This window comes from Artemia sp. Qi Xiang Cuo, chromosome 3 (assembly GCF_049724085.1).
Source record: "Artemia sp. Qi Xiang Cuo chromosome 3, ASM4972408v1, whole genome shotgun sequence".
NCBI lineage: Eukaryota > Metazoa > Arthropoda > Branchiopoda > Anostraca > Artemiidae > Artemia > Artemia sp. Qi Xiang Cuo.
The window spans coordinates 72,370,470-72,392,338 of NC_142796.1; the positions used below are offsets into that span (position 1 = coordinate 72,370,470).

The 21,869-nt window shown below is 37.2% G+C and overlaps 1 protein-coding gene across 1 annotated transcript in view; it reads right to left on the bottom strand.

Annotated features, from left to right (window-relative positions):
* LOC148954500 (uncharacterized) overlaps positions 1-21,869 on the bottom strand; it is a 243,521-nt gene that overhangs the window by 142,598 nt on the left and 79,054 nt on the right. The window contains exon 4 of the mRNA XM_089086552.1: positions 19,536-19,750. Coding sequence (XP_088942678.1) covers positions 19,536-19,750 — 215 coding nt within the window. The remainder of the gene's footprint in view (positions 1-19,535; positions 19,751-21,869) is intronic.

Consider the following 21,869-nt stretch of genomic DNA (forward strand, 5'->3'; position numbering starts at 1 on the left):
GCAAAATGAATGAAGTTTTAGAGGTTTTGCAAGTTCAGGGTGCTACAATAGGTTTGAAAATTAATGTTAAGAAGACTAAGTCCCTAAGGCTAGGAATAAGTGATGATGAAAAGGTGACATTTGGTAATGAAAAGATTGATCAGGTGGGCACCTTCACTTACCTTGGTAGTATTATTAGTAAAGATGGTGGGAGCAGTGAAGATGTTAAAAGTAGAATAGCCAAGGCTCAGAGTGTTTTTCCACAGTTAAAAAAAATTTGGAAGAAAAGGAAGATAAGTCTGCAAACCAAGATTAAAATATTAGAAGCTACAGTGATGACAGTGGTGAAGCATCGGCGCTCCGAAAAGCGGATGATGATTTGCTAGATGTTTTCCAGAGAAATTGCTTAAGGATTATTCTGGGTACCCGGCTGACTGACCGTATCTTAAACAATAGGCTATACGAAAAATGGGGTTCAATACCACTCTTTAGGGCTATAATGAAAGAAAGGTTGAGGTGGTTAGGGCACGTTGTGCGGATGAAGGATGACAGATTGCTGAAGATTTTATTTTCGGCCAAGCGTCTAGGGCTAAATGGAAAGTAGGTCGTCCTCGTCTGGGATGGGAGGACGTCATAAAGAAAGATTTAAAGAAAATGGGAACTTCATGGGCGGGTGTAAAAAGGGATGCTTTGAATAGATTGGGATGGAGGAGGAGCGTGCGTAGCTGTGTCGGCCCCAGGCGGATTGGTGCTGAGGTGAGTTGTTAGTAGTAGTAGTAGTAGTTGAGCTCGAGGAAGATATTATGAAGCTGCATTCCAAGATTTTGATCGCCTCATACGGAAAATCAGAGGAATTTCCGTGTTTGAATGACTTCCGCGTTCACTTGGTCCCTCGCCGGAAAACGCTGAAGGGCCTGCCTCTAACCAACGACTCCTTTGCCTTACATGTGAAAAGGAGCATTTTGCTGCACGCCCTTATGCCTTGCCCCTCGTACCTTTCTCTGCTTGAATTTGGATGGGAGATGCAGGACAGAGGTATAGTTTCCATTAAATCAACCTCCTTGCTTGGCCATCCACTATTCACAAAACTTCACCATATTGCAAGTGTCAATCTTGTGGACATTATTCCCCATGAGAGCCAAAAAGTTTTTACTTGTAATCAAAAATCGAAAAAGGCCATCATTGAAAATTTGCCGATAAGAGAATTTAGTAACAGAAAATATATGGTTAAAGCTGAAAAGAGGCTTCATTGATAAATAAAAATGGTAGCTTCCCTTTTTACCCAAGGGATGGTCATAAGGACGAAGTTTTATCAATTGGGAGCGGTTATTAATTTTTGGTAGACCAGGAATAATAATTCTCAATGGAAATAAGCACTTGGAAACTTCATTTTAAGTTTTTTTAAATTGTCAAATTTGATGGTGTTTCTTGGGGCCTGTGCCCCTTATTAGAAGACATACGTCCATTTTTTCTAATACATAGATTTAACTCTAATATAATTTTTATTGGCACGTTAAACTCTCGTAGAGGCTAGCCTGTTTTCAATGGAGGTTTAAAGGCAAGAATTTCACAAGAAGGAATAAATTGGTTTGTACTGAAGTTCTATTTTAGTCTTTTCAAGGGCTAGCTTGAAAAGCTAGAGGGCCCTTTAGCTAGTTAGCCATCTAAAGTTTTTAGTTAGCTAGATAGCTTTATCCAATTTATGGAGAAAGTTACTTTAATTTTAGGATTCCATTGGATTCGTTGGCCAACTACGTCAAGTAATAGTGAAGTTAAATTTACTTTTTTTCTGTATATTAGTTGTTTAGTTTTAGTTCCTGTTTAGATTTCATCGAGATAATATTGGGTTTGATATTGGTAAATAAAAATGAATTATTTCTACGATTGTCTTGATTATTTTCCCCAGACCCTGGTAGTGTTAAGAAAAGATTATTGGCAGTTTATCATCAGTGTAATATCCATTGGACAACATATAAATTATTGGTGGCACAGACCGTGGCTCAATGAGCCAAATAGTGTTGCACTTACTCCACCACAGGAAGTACACCTGTCATACCTAGACTGGTCATTGCTGTGGGAAGACCACAGCACGAATCAGCGAGGGCAGAAATCGTAGAATCCGCGGCATGTCAGAGTTGACCATAGCACCATGGGCTGCGTTACTTATCTTGATGCCAGCGTCAGTGCCAGAAAACTTACATTAGTGGCTTCAGGACTGCCCTTTGCAGCCTATTAGTTACGAATACTGGAGGCAGAATAGTCCACGAGAGACCGTGAGTAGAAAGACCCCTATTACTCCGAACCCACACCACTGCTGCCATCTGAAATTTAGTCTAATGCCGACGGGACATAATTTATTCAAGGATTATAGATTAAGTCTAATTGATGGTGTCAAGGTCGATTGAATTGTTCTTGTTCGTCCAGGTGTAATGACACTGGGGGTGATTTACATAATCGATGCGGAATGTATTGATCTAGGGGAGAGAATTTTCGAGAACTTGATTTACATAATCGATGGGGGAATCTTTTGATCCAGGACTCGACTAGGACAAGTGAATTTCAGAGAAATTGATTTACATAGTCACTGGGGGGAATGTTTTGATCTGATAACGGGAAACAGGATCACGTGTCTCCTTCTAAGCCAATCAGGGAGTCGGTTACATCTCCTTATAAGCCAATCAGAGTGTCGGTTACTAATGGTTTCCCATTACATCACAATTTGCCCTTGAGATTTCGTATATAACGGACATGCGTCGTGATTAAACATTCAGAATGTTCCATGACACAATGGATATAACATTGGAATATATTGATGAGCTAGAAGCCTTGGCTACATCGATTTACAATGTGAGTTCTGTTTAGTAAATTTTCATAGTTTATTTTCAATTAAAATCATTTTACATAGTACCCCCTCCAGTAAATTCAAATTCAGGTACCCCCCCCCCCACAGACAATACAAACTCCACTATATATTGCTTATGCTCGCTAGAAACCTTAAAATATGTTCTTTTTTACCACGTAAACCTAACCACCCCCCTCCACACCCCCCCCCCCTGCTTACGACTTTAATTCATCCATTGGAAATAATTCTGTTTTTGATAAATTTATTCTTTCTGTAAGCCTATCTAAAAGTGACGGTCAACTTCTGTCAACCCTTAGCTATCAATGTACCGTTTCCATTTAAGCCGCCACTAACTTGACTTAAACATTTCCGCAATGATTTAAACAAATGTAATTATTGAACCCTTTAAAGTGTACATCCTGCATGTTAATCCTTACGTTAGCGGCTTAACCAAGAGGTTTCACAGAAAAAAAGGATACTTTTGATCAAATTAACATGATAGCTTCTTCATCACAAATTTGACTTTTGATTTACTGAAAAGGGGCCGGGATTTCTAAGAAAAAGAATACATAGCTTTATTATGCGTAAATTGAATAGCATTTGATTTCTGAGTTTAGTATATTTCTCGTAAATTTTTACTTTTTGCTTTGCTGAAAATTGGGGGAGGGGACTTCTGTACGATAAATGCTTTCTAGACAAAATTATGGTTAGGGGGTTGGGGGTACTAATTTTTATTCTGTAAAAAAGGGAAAAATTATTTCTATACTAAATTTTTTCTTCTTTTTAAGGACATTTATGAAGAATTTGCACCTCCACCTGAAAAGAGAGTAAGGGAGAGTGAAGCAGCCACCTCAGTGCCAGCCCCTATGCAGTCTGGGAAAAAGACAAAAAGAAAATGGGGCATAAGGATGGAGAACCCTGCTGTCTCATCTATGCAAGCCCATGACATCGCTGGCTCGACTGCACAAGTCCGTACCGTCACTGGCCCTACTGCACAAGCTGCAGCCCAATCTGTGCAAGAACGTAACGCCGCCGGCCCGTCCACCCTCCATCATGTGTTGCCTGGGCCTTCAAGAGCTGCCCAACCTACACAAGGTCAGGAGGTTGCCCTCCAGCATGCTATGCCAGGGCCTTCAGGCACACAACTACAGCCGAAATATAAAAATGTAAGCATTTTTTACCTGGCAATAGAAATATCTAAACAAACCCATTTTTCATCACTGTAAAAGTGTGTGTCAGAGATATTAAAAACGTTATTTTCTCTATAATCCCACACCCCTTGTTTTAAATTTCTCTGCCCCCCCTCCCTCAGAGATATCTAAATATAATGTATTTATTTTTAATTGTAAAAGAAATCGCTCTTTTTTTAACCTTTCCTATTTTCTCTGCCCACTGTAGGCATCTTAGCTTTTTTTCAACCTTATAATAATATCATTCGTCAATTTCTACTTTACTGTTATCTCACCATTGGAAACACAAAATGCTATTTTTCGCTAGAATATTATTATAGTTTTAAGGGTTCTTCCAACAATCGATTCATTTCATCACAGTAAAAGCGTGTCAGAGGTATTAAAAGATATTGTTCCCCCTTTTAAATCAGGTCAATTATTGTATACATTCAGTCTGCTGAATTCTCATAGTGAAGCCAAAAAAGGCGCTATATTCCAATCATATTTCCTCATAGCAAATTTTTTGCGCTATAAACTGATTTTATTTAAAAACCATTTTCTATCTGAAAGAGTTAGTCTATCAAGTAAAGACCGCGGTTTTTTCAAAGCAGATAAAGAGTATTAATATGAATTATTTTTTGAGGAGTTGTTTGAACAAAATCAAAACCTTCTATGTCATCTTTTAGATTGTATTAAGGACGAACTTTCAGAATATATATAGAGAGAGAACTAAATGCTACTGCTAAGTGCGTTTTAAATAATAATCCAATTTTAAAAATAGGGATGATTTAGACACTTTGAAAATAAGATATTTTTCTTTTATAAGTTGTACTGGTTCCTTTTTCACAGTCTCCCCCCTGCTCGTCAGTTGGAGAAGGAGAAGACGCGCCTGTGGAGTTTTGTGACAATGAAATGTCACAGCAAGGTATCATTAACGATATTCAAAATAACATTGATGAGTTTTTAGCTGATTTTTTTAATGTTGATTATAGCATAGTTGAGCAGGAGGACTTACCTTTGCTAAGTCCAAACACATTACAGCTTTTAGAGAATTTTACAAATGAATTAACAGGGAACCCTCCCCCCACTGATAACATACTTCCACTTCAAACAACTGAAGTGGCTTCCCATAGCCCTATTATTGAACAATGTGGGGGAGGGGTTGGTGATAATATACAAGAGAGGGAGGAGGAGGAGGGGGGTAATATCCAATTTACTTCATTCCCTGAGTTTCAACTCTCGAACACAATTTTAAATACAATAGTTGTCTACACTGCAACCTTTGGAAACCCTTTTAATTCGCTTTTGGGTGGTAATTTTGTGTTTGACCCTGTAGAAATTGTTCATGAATATGTAGATAGAATTCGTGCACTGCTAGAGAACCAGATTAAGTCGTGGGGAGGAGGTAGGGATTCCATTAAGGTTCTAATTGTTTTATAGTTGTTTTATTTAAATGAGGGAAAAAGTGATGGTCACTGTCATTATGTACACACCAAGATATAAGTGGTCAATCCCAGTTTATAGAACTTTGAGGGTGTTCTTTCAAAGTGGATAGGCCACATTGTTATACATCTCAAGAATTATAGCAGAAACGGTAGCGCATCTGTAGTTCTTTATGTTGAAAATTGAATCGTTAATATCTGTAAATTTAAGAAAGATTTTATTTTAAGAGGGGGTGGTGGTGGGGGGTCTGAGAGGGATACAGTTTTAAAATATAATCACGATTGTTAAGGTTGTCAAGGTGTCCAGCGAATCTGTTTTGAAACAGATCAAAAATATTTCAAGTACGCTTTCCTCATATCAGCATTCAAGCCTCTAGCACGTGACGCTACCAAGATGAATTTAGATCACTGGGCTGAACATGGGAAGGAGGGGTCCGATTTTCCATTGTAGATTTTTCTTGTTTAGAGGGAGAATACCCAGTAACGCTCAGGTCTATTGATATTTTTGAAAGGGCCAATGCCCATTTAAATATCGGCGTTACTGTGGTTCAGTATGAAACTGAATTTGAAGATGGGGTTCGTTCTAAAAAGAAGGGGGTGGTGTTCCCAGTAAGAGGTCCGTCGATTGAATTGGTGAAACACTGGGTATGGTTGTTGTACACAACACCTAGTGACCCCAATTCAATTGGCCATTTTAACCCGATTACATACATTAGTAGAGGTCTGGGGGAGGGTAAGATACAGAGTGCACGTTTTTACTGTCCGACATGCCTGTCTCGATTTTGGACAGAATTAAAGTTGCAAAATCATATGAAGCACTGTAGACGGCATGGCTACCAGTCAGTGGAAACGGTTTCAGGGGATAGGGCCATTCTACGGTTTATAAATTTTCAAAACACCCTCCTCCAGAGCAATAAAATCTTGTTGGATTTTGAAGCGAAGTTAGTGGAAGTGAACGATCTTCGATTTCCAAACCGAATCAAAAAACATCAAGCTATTGCAGTTTCCTACGCCCAAGCGCAAAGAAACATTTCTAACACTATGCAGTAGTTATAAATAGTTGAAACATTGGACGAGGGAGATTTTCTGACTAGGGCACTAAATAAAATGGCACCGCTAATTATACTATTTCTCGATTGAAAAAAACGTGTTTTTCAATGGTTTTGTCCGCAGAGGATCTTCTAGCGATTAAAAATAAAAAAATATGTTTGGCTTGTAAGGGGGAGTTTGAAGAGGGAGATAAGAGGAAAGGGACTAGAGGGAAAAGAGGGGGGAAGGGGAAAGTCAGAGACCAGAATCACTTGTGGCAGGAAATATCCTCTGGGGGTAGTAATTTTAGAGGGGTAGCGCATCAATCGTGTAACTTAAACGTTAGCCAGCAGTTTTTTGTTCCAGTTTTTATTCATAATTCAAATTATGATTTAAAGTTTATTTTACCGGCACTGGCACGTATACGCAGGGAGGGAGGGGGAGTAGATAGTACATGGGTAAATAATTCATTTACCTATAACATCATTCTCAAATCGGCCGAGAAGTTGGTGCTTCTCGAGCTGAAATGGCAGGTAGTAAATAATGGGCATACGTGCTGGAATAAAATCAGGTTTTTAGATTCTTTTAGTTGTGTTTCCCAAGGCATTGAGTCAATTGATTCAAGTGCAGAAAAGTGACAATTTTGATAGTTTTCCTTTACTTAAACAGCACTTTCCAGACAGTGAAAGGTATGACCTATTGACCTGTAAAGGTGTATATGCATATGACTATTACTGTTCTGGCGCTTGCTTAAGCGAGATGAAACTATCTCCAATTGAAGCTTTCTATAATTCACTCACCAACAGTGAATGCAGAGCTAAGGAACTTGAATTTGCCAAGAAGGTGTGGTCAAAGGGGAATTGTAAAAATGGGTGGGATTATTGTAGACTGTACTTAGCCACTGACGTTTTAACTCTGTTGGAAATAGTCTGCAAAAACACAGACCAAATATAGTCAGATTTCGGACTGGATATAGGATATTATTTTCCCACGCCGTTGTTGGCTATAGAAAGGATCTAAAAAATTAATTGGGTGGATATAGTATTTCTAACAGATGTAAACAAACATATATTTGTAAAAAGAAAAATTAGGGGCTGGACTATTTTTCATGGGGATCACGTTTTGACAACCGATCCAAGCGGACAAAACAGCACCGTTGCAAAGTCAAACACAGTGTTCTTGGACATGAACTTATTGTATCCCTCGGCAATGTCTCACTAATATTTGCCGTGTGGGAACTATAAATGGCTTGAGAATCCTTGTGAGTTCCCCGACATTAACACCGTCGAGGACAATGGGCCACAAGGAGGGTTCTTTGAAATTGACGGGCACATTCCATTGGCGCTTCATGATTCAGTCAGAGATTTTGTTTTTCTGTGTATCAATCGACCAGTGACCAGGGACTCGCTGAGCCCCTACAATCAATTATTGGTTGAGGATATGGGGATGCACTGGACCCCCTCTAAGTAAAAACTGATTGCAGATTTGGACCCTAAGGAGACTATTGTCGTTCATCATGTGCTTTTACACTGGATGGTTAACAATAGTTTCAAGATCACAAAAATGCATAGGGTCCTGCAATTCAGTCAAAAACTATACTTAAAGACGTTTATCGACACCTTTGTTGATAAACGCTCTCGGGGAAACACTAAAGTAGAAAAGGAAATGAACAAGCTTATTCTAAATTCAGCTTTTGGCAAAATATGGGAAAACGTATGGAATAGATCTCGTTCCGACATCGTTACTAACCCTCAAGAGTGTGCACGGATTAATGCCGACCCCAATTTTACACCGTTCATGAGCATAGAGGCTGGCATGGTTCTTCTACACAGGAAAAAGAGAAGTTTGGTACTGAACAAGAATATAGCAGGAGGTATTTAAGTATTTGAAATTTCCAAAAAGCTCGTTGTCGTTTTTTTACAATGTGTGCAAGGTGCAATGACCACGGGAGGGGGAGGTTCAAGTTTACTATGGGGATACAGATTCTCTGCTGTTAAAAAAACCGGGGATTTATTGGGGGATTTAGAAAATGGGGAACACATCAGCTCGCGGATGGATTTCACCAACTGGAATCCGTCCCTCTACCCCGAGTTGGTGAAACATCAAGCCCCCAACCAACTACTAATGTTAAAATCAGAGACGGGGAGTGATTTGATATCCAAGGGGGTGTTCCCGGGTCCTAAAGTTTATTGCGCGGAAACTCATAATAGGGATGTAAGGCAGGCGTGTAAAGGGGTGCTTACACATTTTGTAAAGAGCAATTTCAACATGAGTGTGTACAGAGACTGTGTAGAAAGTAGCCTAGTGCCGAGAGCACAAGTGCTTGCAATTCGCTCTCTACATTACAGAAATTATGCTGTAAGAGTGGAAAAGAATGCAATGTCATGTATATCCGACAAAGTCTTTGTGCTCAAGAATGGTGTAAGTGTACTACCCGATGGCCACTACCGTATTTCAGACCGGGCTGAATGCGTATACTATCGCAATCAACATGGTCTGGATAGATTAACCTAAACTTAACCCAACCTAACTCAACCCTAACCCAAACCTAACCCAACCTGTAGCAGCAGCAGTGACGACGACTATTGTATACATTTTTCCCCCCCGGGGGGGGGGTCCCACCCGCGGCCATCTTTCGGCCCCGCGGCCCCAGGGGGGGGGGGGTCCCGCTCGCGGCCGGCCTTTGGCCCCGCGACTCCCGGGGGATGGAGGGGCCCTTTTAAATTCATAATGTTCAACTGTGCTATTTTTTTAAGTTCATGTTCATGTTCATATTGTACAAAAAAAAGTGTTGTTGTTGTACAAATAGTTTGTGTTTGTACAAAAATGTATGTGTTCTTGCTGAACAAAAAGTGTGCTCTTGTTGTACAAATAGTGTTCTTACTGAAGAAAAAGTGTTTTTTTATGACAATAAGTGTTTTACATAAAGTGTTCTTGCTGAACAAAAAGTGTTTTTTATGACAATAAGTGTTGTACATATAGTGTCGTTGTTCTTGTTTAACAAAAAGTGTCATTTTTTATGTCAATAATGTTTGAACAAATAGAGTTTTTGTTCTTGTTGAACAAGTGTTTTTTTTATGTTGTTCCTGTTGAACAAATAGAGTTTTCATGTCGAATAAATGAATGAAATATTGTTTTTGTTGTTCTTGTTAACGTAGATAGATCTAAGAAAAATTACTACTACTACTACTTATTCACTGGATAAGTATGATTTACAGTTAGTTGTAGTCCGACTGTTGTCAACAGCAGCAGCATGTATCAATTTAAAACACCATTCAGATCGTTTCTGTGTGGTCCATCAATTTCGGCGAAAACAACACTTTTAGCTAAAATAATTCAAAATTGTAATGAAATGTTTTTGGAAAAACCAAAGAAAATTTATCATTGCTATAGTATTTGGCAGGAGTCCTATGATCAAATAAAAGCTATTGACACATCCATAGCAATTCAATTCATACGGGGACTTGATTTTTTCAATAGTATTGAACCAAACTCGTGGCTGATTATTGATGATTTGTCTGAATCCATTGAACAGCTCTCACAGGAAATGCTAAAGCTGTTCAGTGTTCACTCTCATCATGAAAAATTTTCTATAACCTTAGTTCTACACAATCTTTTTCATCAGAGCAAATTTATGAGAACTCTTGCTTTGAATTGCACTATCTATATTATCTATCGATTTGTTCGTGATTCTAGCTCGCTAATAACTCTCAATAAGCAAATATATCCAGGCACCCCAAAATTTCTGCTGTCAGCGTACACTCAGAGGACAAATAAGCCCTATGGCTACATTTTTTTAAATCTTAATCAGAGCCCAACCGAGGATCTACGTATTGCAAACGACATTTTCGACTATGAAATTACAGTATATCTTTCGTTGAGCAGTAGAAAAAGCTGTTAATTATCATCATGACACTTAAGAAACTACTGGAACAACGGCATTTATTTACCATCTTAGAAACTTCAAAACCTCCACTCAGGATGGCCATACTCAAACATGGTGTTGACAATGATATCGTTAATCTAATGTCTGAACTTTGTTTAAATTTAACTGAAAGCAATGTACACTTGCCAGAAGATGTTAGACAACAGAAAAAGCAACTTCGTTCGACTGTACGTGCCTTGGCTTGCAAAAACAAGTGAAAATTTTTTAAAAGAAAACGTCTCCTTCAAGCGGGCGGTAGCTTTTTTACACTTTTACTGCCAATAATTGCAGGACTTGTAAACAGTTTTCTCTAGAGAATGGCTAAGCCCTATAAATTGACACCATTTGAACTATTCCTCTCGCCCGTCGAACATTTTGAAGACAATCTAAGCAAATTCATTAATGATGAGAATATTCCTGATGATAAAAAACTGCTTTTACTTCAAGATGCATTGCGACGTGTGGACAAACATAGACCTTATCGTGAGAGACCCGCCACCGTCACCGTTACAGATCCCTCTAAACAGGAAACATCTCCTCAAGATTCTGTGCAAACACAGGAGAAGGAATTGAATTCTATAGTGTCAACAATTGGAAACCTATTGCCAGTGACCTATCGAGAACAGAATAAAAGAGTATTATCATATCTCATTATGGAAACTGGTGGTGATGATCAAGTCGACAGCGCAGGGAAACAAATTATAATTCTGGGAAAAAGTTATAATCTAGTTGATTTAATTTGTGATATGGTGATGAATCGTAAAGGACTTTTATCATTTGACAATAATCTATACGCCTTTCTAAATGCATCAAACTTTCCCAAAAGTCTTATTGGCAGTAAGCAAAATTTAAGTAAACTAAGAGAATAGGGTCGTCCAAGAATGCCAACACCAACACCATTTAAAAAAGAAGAAGATTCAATATTGGAAAATACTAGCTGCAGCAGCAGCAGCAATGATTTTATAACACCTGTGACTGCTAGTCAAAAGCGAAGACGGATTGATTCACCCTCCAGTGTGCAAAAGGGGAGTGGACATTACACTACGTGTTTGCGTTCAAAATGGTTGAAGTTCTGAAACATGTCTATGAAAATATTGGTGAAGAAGGAGTTTCTAAGTTCCCCTAAAACGCTTTCTAAAGTTGCTTCTGACAAAGACGGTGGCAGCACATTAAAAAAAGCAGAAGAGTATCTAGAGAGTGAACCGAGTTACACACTGCATCGGAATTGCAGGCTTTGTGGCAAACAATATCGACAAACTAAAGCCTTTTTCCCTCTGCATATAATGCAAACGGATCTTTTAACTTTAGACGCGATTCAACGACGTCACAATGCACCCTACAAATATATTCTAGTGGCAATCAGTGTCTTTAGTCACTATGGCTATGCCATCCCATTGCAATCAAAGAGAGGTGCTGAAGTTGCTCAGGCTCTAGATAGTATTCTTGAACAGGATTGCCATAGAAAATTTCAATCGGATCGTGGTAGCGAATTTGTTATTCCCCATGTGCAAAAGGTTCTATTGAAATATAATACAACACTCTATCACAGTCACAGCCCGATAAAGGCTGCATTGGATGAACGATTGATAAGAACGATTCGACTATTAATTTCAAGATATTGTACACTGAAAAATACATCTGCTTTTATTCATGATTTAGATAAAATCATGCGGATATATAACCATCGACCCCATCGATCATTGTCCAACTCAAGCCCTCGGGAAGTTCATTGCAGTGAAAATACATTTGATGCTTTTCTAAAGCAATATTCCAATGGTGAAAAAGAAAAAAATGTGAAGATGAAATTCAATGGTGGTGATACTGTTCGAATTAATAGATCCACCAATATTTTTGAAAAGGGGAATTATTTATGGAGCACTGAACTTTTTAAAGTGTCCAAAATCCTGGACACCGAACCCACGACATATCGACTGCGAGACACTAAAGATTGTGATATTCACGGTGGTTTTTATGAATATGAACTGCAAAAAGTTAGAAACACTAGTGAAATTTATCAAATTGAAAAGATATTAAAGAGTCGTACTCGTAGGGGCCAGAGATAGCTGCTTATTCGCTGGCTAGGATACAACTCTGATTTTGATTCTTGGGTCGGTGCTGAAGATATTAACAATGCCTAATGATTTCTATGTGACTTTCATGTCCAATGTTTCTGATCCTCTCTACAATGATTTGAATAGAACAAGTGATTTTTGTACGAAACTCCCCCACCATCAAATTCGACGGAAATTATGAAGTGGCTCTTGTCGACTGTATTCTCAAAAATACCTACGACATCCTGAGAAAAGATCGTAAATATGAAATAAAATTAGACCCTATGATTGGCCGCCACCACCCTCAGGTGATCAAGAAATAATTCAAAAGAACAATTGGATGGATTATCCATATATTGAATTACCCTACGAGGAACTCACCTGTATGAATGATTTATGTCGTTCTATTAATAAAAGAATTTTCGCTCGTAAAAAAGGAGCTTTTCATTTCAACTATTCAAAGGAGGAGGGCAAGATCTACATTAGTTCACCCATTGCCAATGAAAAAGTTATTCTCAATGATAGTCTAAAGGACGTTCTTGGCTTTAAGCTCAATATAATCAACGGTAAAAGTGCCGGAAACACTAATTTCATTTTTGCAGACTACCCGCCTGCCTCCTCCACGGACACTTGTATATTTCTCTACGCTTCATTTGTAGAAACATCCCGGGTTGGTAATTCAAATGATCCCCTCCTACGAGTTATTGAACGAAAAACCAATCAAGAACATATTCACCACTAAAATATAAAGCATCTTCAGTATATTCCTGTAAACACTTCCTATTTGGAACTCTGTCAGTTAAAACTAAGAACTGAATTAGGTAATGCCCTAGCAATTTCAAAAGGTTTGGCTGTGATTACATGCTATTTTCGTCCCATCGTTCAACAACAAGATGTCTAACAGAAAAGTGGTATTCATTTGTCCTGATATTGACTGCTATGTTAATACTCTTGGCCCAAGACAACAGGGCAATGGAATGGACTATTACAAAGGGCGTACTACAATGTCTGGCTATGGTCTTGGCAGTTGGTTTGCTAAGCTATTTCGCTCTTCACTACCTCTGGCTAGAAAATATCTTGTACCGGCTGCGACAGATTTTCATCCTCTACACTATACGATTGAGGCTCTGGCAAAGATTTTAAAGAAAGTTCTTCAGAAAATCTTAGGTCCAGTGCGCGAACCACTGGTGAGAGATTAAAACAAAATGGAAAAGAGTTAAAAAGGTCGTAAAACAATGCATCCCTCAGCAGTCTCTACTCAGGTCAGAAGCGAAAGACTTCACCCCTGTCAAAGAAAAAAAGGAAAAAGCCGACACGTACTGTAAACAGTAGAAGAAGAAGAAGCCCTAGAAAGAGAATTGTTAGATCGAAACTAGATTTCTTTTCCTAAGATGTCATACCTACCGCATAAGGATTCTCAACCTTCAATCACCGCCTCATTGAATATATTCAATGCAGAAAATTTTGATGTGAGTGTAAAACATGGATACTATTAAGATTTGTATCCACAACAACCTCTCTCCGATAATATCCACTTTCAAATTTATTCCACTGTAAATTACTTTACGGACAAATCTTTAATATTTATTGATTTGTAAATGAAAGTCCGCAAATCTGATCACACATTGCAAACTCTTGCCGATAGAATACCTATGAAAATTGTATATTACATAATTTATTTCGTCAAATCAGTGTCTACACCAATGGCACGCTGGTGAGCACAAGCAACAATCTCTCAAACTATGCAAGTTACATATAATTCTTGCTGATGACACCCAAGTTCTAAAAGGACTTGAGAGGCACCTCCAATTGATATGAATAGATTACTAATACTGATAGTAGATATACATTTGAAAATTCTTCAACTACTGAATTACATCTAGTTGAAAAAATATATAATGAAATATTTAGTATACCCCAATGGCTACCACCTAATATTAAAGTGGATATAAAATTGACGCTTGCTCCATCCAATTTCATATTTAGAAAAGAACTTGCTGCCAATCCTGATGTAAGTCTCTCCCTCACCTTGGCAATACTTCATGTACGGAAACAAAAGGTTATGAGTTCTGTTGCTTTGGCAGTGGAAAAACTGAGAGTCAGTGGAAATAATATTAAACTACTTGTTTCTCATACAATCACCAATCAACGTCATATTGCCATGGGGTCACGCACCTTCACCGACTCATCCTTTATCAATGGCGAAATTCCGTCAAAGCTCACTTTGGCATTTGTAAAAAGCGCTAGTGCAATAGGATTGTGGACTGGATGTCCACATAAATTCGAGATGTTTGGGCTTTCTTCTCCTGTGTGCAAAGTAAACGGCATCCCACTCTACAATCTATCTTTTGATAAATCCTATAGAATATTGTATGAGTCGACCAAGCAAACCCTAGATCATGATTTGCAACTATTTGAAAATAGTATAACCGAAGAAATTTTTGCTAAAACACATGGTATCATTGTATTGGATTTGTCTGGCACGCAGGATATGAGTATAGTACGTACGGGGAGTGTGCGTTTAGAGTTTACGCCGACCCATGGGCTGAGAGTACTGCACTATTCTCACTAAATCAATATGAAACCTATTGGGAAATCACTCTCGAAGGTAGTGTTCTACTAGACTTGGCACCATGAACACCAGTCAAATAATCAATGTATTTAATATGGATCCCTACATGTCCCAGTACAAATCCTATTGTCTACCCTCGGACTTCCTTGGAAAAATTCAAAGTGCCAACAATACCTTAATTATTGTTAATAGCAGTTTGTCGACTGTGCTAACGGGTCATTGGCCGTGCACCTTTCTAACAATGAAAATGATTGAATTCTTCGATTCTCCTGATTTACCATATACATTCTACACATCCCACATCAGCAACTATATTGAGAGCAGTGGGAAAACTATTATTCAAAATCAGAGGAGAGTGCAGGATCAGACGACTAAAAGCTGTAGCTTCCATGCACTACTATAATTTGTGTTCCGATGTCGCGGCTATACTTACAAGCAGTTTCTCAACATTTATGTAGACAATCCACGCCTGAACGACTTTCTAGTGGAAAATAGTCTCTCAGACCTGTATAATATTGATTTCAGTGCCCTAAGAGTAAAGTGCTTAAAAAATATTTGTGAATTTGTTTATTAATAAAATGTATATATACAACAATGTCTTTAAATCTTCACTTCAGATTTCTTCTTTTTCGGTTTATAGGCAACTGTCCTGAACCACTAATGCCGTTAAATCATTTGAATTCACTGTACATTGATCTTGATTGGCTGCAAAGTCAGGGTCACATTTTCTACAGTATAATGTAACTTCACTCTTGTCATAGTCAATGATACTATTTGCATTCATATTATGAAATTCACGAGTTTCAATCTGTCTATTTGAAGCAATATCACATACAGTGTTTTCAAATGGTGAATCACATTTGGTAACTGCCAAATAAAATGCAATTGGTTTATAGTCATAATAGGCAGTGTCGTCACAACGATGACGCAGAAACCAAATTGTCTTGTTACCCCAACAGTTGAATCGTAGACCAGATTCTTCCTCCCAGAATAATTTAAATCCACGACGATACCAATCTCGTAGAAGTAAACTAAAATCACGTTTGCGATTATTTCCAATCATACCGGGGTAAGTATTCTCCCACTGATCACATTTATCATAGTGACAATTGGAGCACAGAATTCCTCTAGGGTGAGAGTCACAAATCTCTTCAAGACATGAATTACATCCTTGAATTTGTACTGCCTAGCCTCTAAGTAATTTAAAAGGATTACAAAATTGGCACATTTCAAAACAGTCATCAAAAACTTTGTAACTGTCACAATGAATCTGACTAGCAGGAGTGCACATGCTTAGGGGACATTTATAGAACATTTTTTGGTTTCTAATGTCAACTCTCTCTCACAGCTAAAACGAAACTGATCGTCCTCACTCGATAAATTCAGGGTGGAGGAATGGCAGAGGAGTAATTCTGTTACGTCAAATCTTTCGAATGGTGGGGGAGCCATCTACATTAAATCTATGGCAATGTTTTCAAAAGTGTATCCAGGATATTATTCTGCTTTTTTCCAATTAATATATCAATAAATTGAGTATAAGCATTTGAGTCACATTGACAAAGTTTCACACAATAGTCCAATGGGGGAAAATCCGTCCCCATTATATTGTCAAGTGTTCCCCGAGAGAATATCCTGCGTTGAAGAGAGAACTCGAGAAAATCATCATCCAAAATCAAATGTTTTTCCATAAACACCAGATTCGATCTAATTCTCTCTTTCTCAAATTTATTCATTTTTCAATCCTTTCACTCTGACTGCTGACTCTAGACTGACCATGATTCGTTAGCCTAACATTCTAACAACAAAAAGAAAGGGAACATTTTCGATTTCAAAACAATTTTATTGAATAATTACAACAATAATACTAAGCATGTACAATTAGCAATGCTGTTTATTGTCTTAAATATGTTTTACTAATGCACTTAAAGCACATTGAAGTCTATTCACATGCGCTATGTCAACCTTTCCAGCGAAAAATAATTGATCCTCCCTTTTAAATTTGTTCAAGGATATCACATATCTTGCACATACTTCATCCCATTCCAGACAAAGCCGTGATCCTCTCGTGATTTCCACCGCAATGTTTGGAGCTCTTGTATTATTGCTACCAACTCCACTATCAACTTCTAATAGGGTAAACAGTCCACTCATCATCAGCACAAATATATCCAAATGAGTAAAGTCAAACTGTTCTCACTCCTTTGAATTCAATTCACAGACTAATAAAAACTATAGCAAAAATCCTTTCCTTATATTCTTTGCAATCTTCTCCCGCTAATATTTCAGGCCCTCTGATTGGCTTAGAAGGGGACACGTGATCCTGTTTCCCGTTATCGGATCAATAAATTCCCCCAGCGATTATGTAATCAATTTCTCGGAAATTCACTTGTCCTAGTCGATTACGCAATCAATTTCTCGGAAATTCTCCCCCCCCCCTTCGATCACGTAATCAATTTCTCGGAAATCCTCTCCCCTTCGATTACACAATCAATTTCTCGGAAATTTTGTTCCCCTTCGATTACGCAATTAATTTCTCGGAAATTCTCCCCCCTTCGATTACGCAATCAATTTCTCCGAAATCCTCTCTCCTTCGTGGATCAATACATCTCTCCCCCGTTAATGCGCATGTGCAAACTTCACTCCAGAGACAATACACTTGAATACAACAAATAAATCGACCTTGAAAAAAGGGGCCATTGACCTGTTAGTGGATCGATAATCCTTGAATAAAATATGTCCCGTCAGCGTTAGACTAAATTGTAGATGGCAGCAGTGGTTTGGGTTCGGAGCAATATGGGCCTTTCTACTACCGTGGGCTGCGATATCATACTATAGTGTGGTACCATCAGTAGTGGCACTGGTGGCGCTAGAGTAATTACATTGTTATTCCATTCCCCTCCTCTCTCTCTCCTTTTCTTTCTATTTTCCCCTGTTTCTCTCTTCTTTTCATTGCCTACTTTCATATTATCTACCTCAGTGTTTGTAAAATCTTGGGAACTTAAGAGCAAATATTATGTCATTGTTGAAGCGAAAGCTCTGCCCTCTAAAACAGCGAACCAAGGTCCGTGGTAACTGAAAGTTTAAAAACCACGTTTCGAAAAAAAAGACAGTCTAATTAGAAGAAACTGCCATTGGAAGCTGATTCAGGATTCATGACAATAATTATTTGTCTAATCTTAGTAGTAAAGTTTTTTGTGTGAAAACAAATTTGTGAATGTTGGCAGACGGTTTATTTAGAATGTTGGCAGAGGGATATCTTGAACGAGAGTTGCAATATATAGTGCCCTTCTAAGTTAAAAAAAACTGGTCATGACAAAGAATAGTGGTGTTTTCTGCCGTTTTATACCACAAAATATGAACTTTTGCCCAAACAGGGTCAAAATGCCAATAATGGAAATTCTAAGATAACCAATCAATTTGTCATAGTCTGAGACCTTAAACAAGAGCTTCTAACCCCACCGTCTTGAAAAACCATAACAATGTGGTATTTTCCACCTTTTTGTGCCCCACGACAGGGTTTATTTATAAATTGTAAGCTGATTAAGTTGATTAAGCTGATTAAGCTGTCAGCTAATTTATAATTTGTAACCGACAATGACATGAATGTTGTATTGATTACAAATGTTATTAATAAATCGTCAATAAACAATGACTTTTATGTAACGAAAAAGATAGTGCCACTTAAAAGCGGCCTTTGTCTCAATTTTGTGCCATAGAGCATAATTTTTCTCCAAAGAAAGTAAAAATGCCAGGGAACGTGAATATTAACAGAGCCAATCTTTTTCTATGGTTTGAGACCCACAGTTGAATATTCTGAGCCCCAAATCATGAAAAATGAGGAAATTGTCTTTGTGCATGGTCAACATGCATGTAATTTTTTTTTTTTCTGATTGGGCTAGCAGGATGCCATTAAATAGAAGAGAGATCTATATTGGCTCATTTAAAATATAATAGCTGTCTCTACGCACTTCTTACAAATTTGTTGCAAAAGTTTCATCATAAAGTACCATACGGTGCCGAAAATGGTACTTTTTGATTTCATTTCTGGTGTGGAAAGGCTGATGAATATACGTAGTACACCATTCAATCCTCCATGGTAAAAATTCTTAATCGGAGGTTTACAACCCTTCTCAATTTATACTTCTCCTCCCAGTCTCCTTAGTAAGTGGAAAATATGATACACGTTTAGTAAAAATGCCAAATGATATATATATATATATATATATATATATATATATATATATATATATATATATATATATATATATATATATATATATATATATATATATATATATATATATATATAATATATATATATATATATATATATATATATATATATATATATATATATATATATATATATATATATATATATATATATATATATATATATATATATATATATATATATATATATATATATATATATATTTAAGAATAACGTTTTAAAACTCAATCTTTTAAATTGGATAATGTTCAAACTATAGTGCCAGAGTACCTGTATATTACATAAGACTTACCTCACCAAGATCTCGAGTTGAAACAATTGATTCATATTGCAAGGGAAGGACCGGTATTGTCTCTCTTATGACTATACTTTGCAAATCAGCGGATCGTTCAATGATTGAAGTCCCGTCAAAAATAGCCAGTAGCTGACTGTCTTCATTTTGTATCAAACTCACAATAAAGTCTTTTGTCACTCTTGAATCAAAGCAAGTATCAAAAACTTGCAGACCTAAATTAATGTAAAGTTCCTTAAATGAAAGAGAGTACAAAGACACATTACAGCAATAAATTCATCCTGGATAGATGCAGGAATATAACATCCAGTTCTACCTTGACCCAATATCTCAAATCTTTGCAAAAACATCCTCACAGTTTTCTAGAAATTGTAACTAATTCGTTTTTTTTTTCGATTTAATAGATCGCTCCCGCTACTTCGACAAAGCTCCTGTACAAATTCATGAATGAATTCTAGCTCATGATGCCTGAAATGTACTTAAAAAACAAAAACAAAAAAAAAATCAAACAATCGACCAATCACTGATAAAAAGTAATTCTCTTTGAAAAGTTTTAATTTTACAGTTCCTATATATTTTTGTATATGCACTTTCTAAGTGAAAGCTTACAAGGCTACCTTAAGAACGTTGTTGTTGAGCAAGGAGACTGTGACGATTTCATTGGAGTTTACTTCCCTTGGAATTGAGAGGTTTTACTTTCAGTAATATACGTTCGCTGAAAGGAACGTCATTGGAACAAGAGAAAGTAAAGAATTTAAGGATAAGATCTAAGAAAACCATATGAAATTTAGGAAGTTCCAGGTAAACAGAAACATCGACTAGATGCCCCATGCGCATCAATGGCTCTGAAGGATCTTTACCCTCTTTTTTAAAACTCACTTTTAATGATTCCAAGGTGTGAATGCGAGATTTGCTATTTAAAAATGTTCGTGCAATGATATGTTGGCCATCTTTGGATAAAATAATACTTTTTGTGGCACAAAATGACGATTTCCCAGGGTACACTTCCTTTTGTTAAACACGGCACTTGAATTAAAAATTTCCCCTCAGATGAAACCTTGCCCAACGTTCTACAGCAGCTGCTTTGATACGATTCAGGCATGGGAAAAACAACAAACAAAAACACAGAAAACAATATAACACATTCATCATCATTCTTTTCGGGGTAGGCTGCGGTACTTCAATAATTTAAAAGTACGACACTTTGTGTTTTGTGTGTTAATTTATTTATTTTTTTCCTCATAGGTGATCACTTCTGGCCAATGGTCGTAGAATATATAGAGAAGGTTCGACCAATCAATCAATCAACCAATTTATTTAAAGGAAACAGAAAAAAAAAATACAAAACTTAGAACTACACAAAGGCTCTTTGGCCTGTAAGAGGGGGAGACTAAACATAACATTAAATAAAAGCACTAAAATCAAACAGAAGAACAAGAAGAAGCAAAAAAATACAAAAAAAGAAAAAATAATAATTAAGCAATAACAACAAAAACTACCATGCCAATCAAAATAAATGAATTAAACAAATTGAAAAGAAAAGATAGAGCGAAAAAAAGGGAGGCATAAGGGGTGGTCGGTTTTCTTTTTTAAATTGTCCATAAGAAAGACATAGCCGAATTTCAACTGGTAGGGAATTTCATATGGATGCACAACATAAAACTGGATGAAAATCTGATCTTATGCTATTAGTTTTATGAATGAAAATATTAATGTCATTTCTGAGAGAAAAAGAAACACAAGATTCCTTTCGTAGTTCAGAATTTGAAAGATATAATTGTTTGAAGAAGTTATGGAGGAGTCCATGAAAATACTTAAAATTAAAACAAGAGGAAAGAAAGATGTATGTGGATTAACCATCCAATAAGTTCATGCTGAGCTGGCCTGTCACATCAGACACTAATTTAATTGCTTTTTTTTATATATGTATTTTGAAAACAGGGAAGGTAAAAGAAGAGAATATCGATAGCCATACGGTTGGACCGTAGTACATATAAGGCTGAATGAGAGAGTGAAAAAGGATCTTTATTGTTGAGCCAGGGAAGCAATGACGAAGCTTCCGAAGACTTCCTAGGTTTCTGGAGAGCTTAAGTTTTACAAGAGCACAGTGATGTTTGAAAGAAAGATTTTCGTCCAATAAAATGCCCAGGAATCGAACATGTCTATCAGGGGGTCGAGTTATATCACCATGAGTGGTAAAATAGTTAGAACCAAAGGACAAAAAGAACCTGATCTGAAAAAAATCAATAGACTAGATTTAGGTGGATTTAGGGCAAGGTAATTTACACCGAACCAAGCAAAGGTTAATTCTAGGACAGAATAAATTTTCATGAT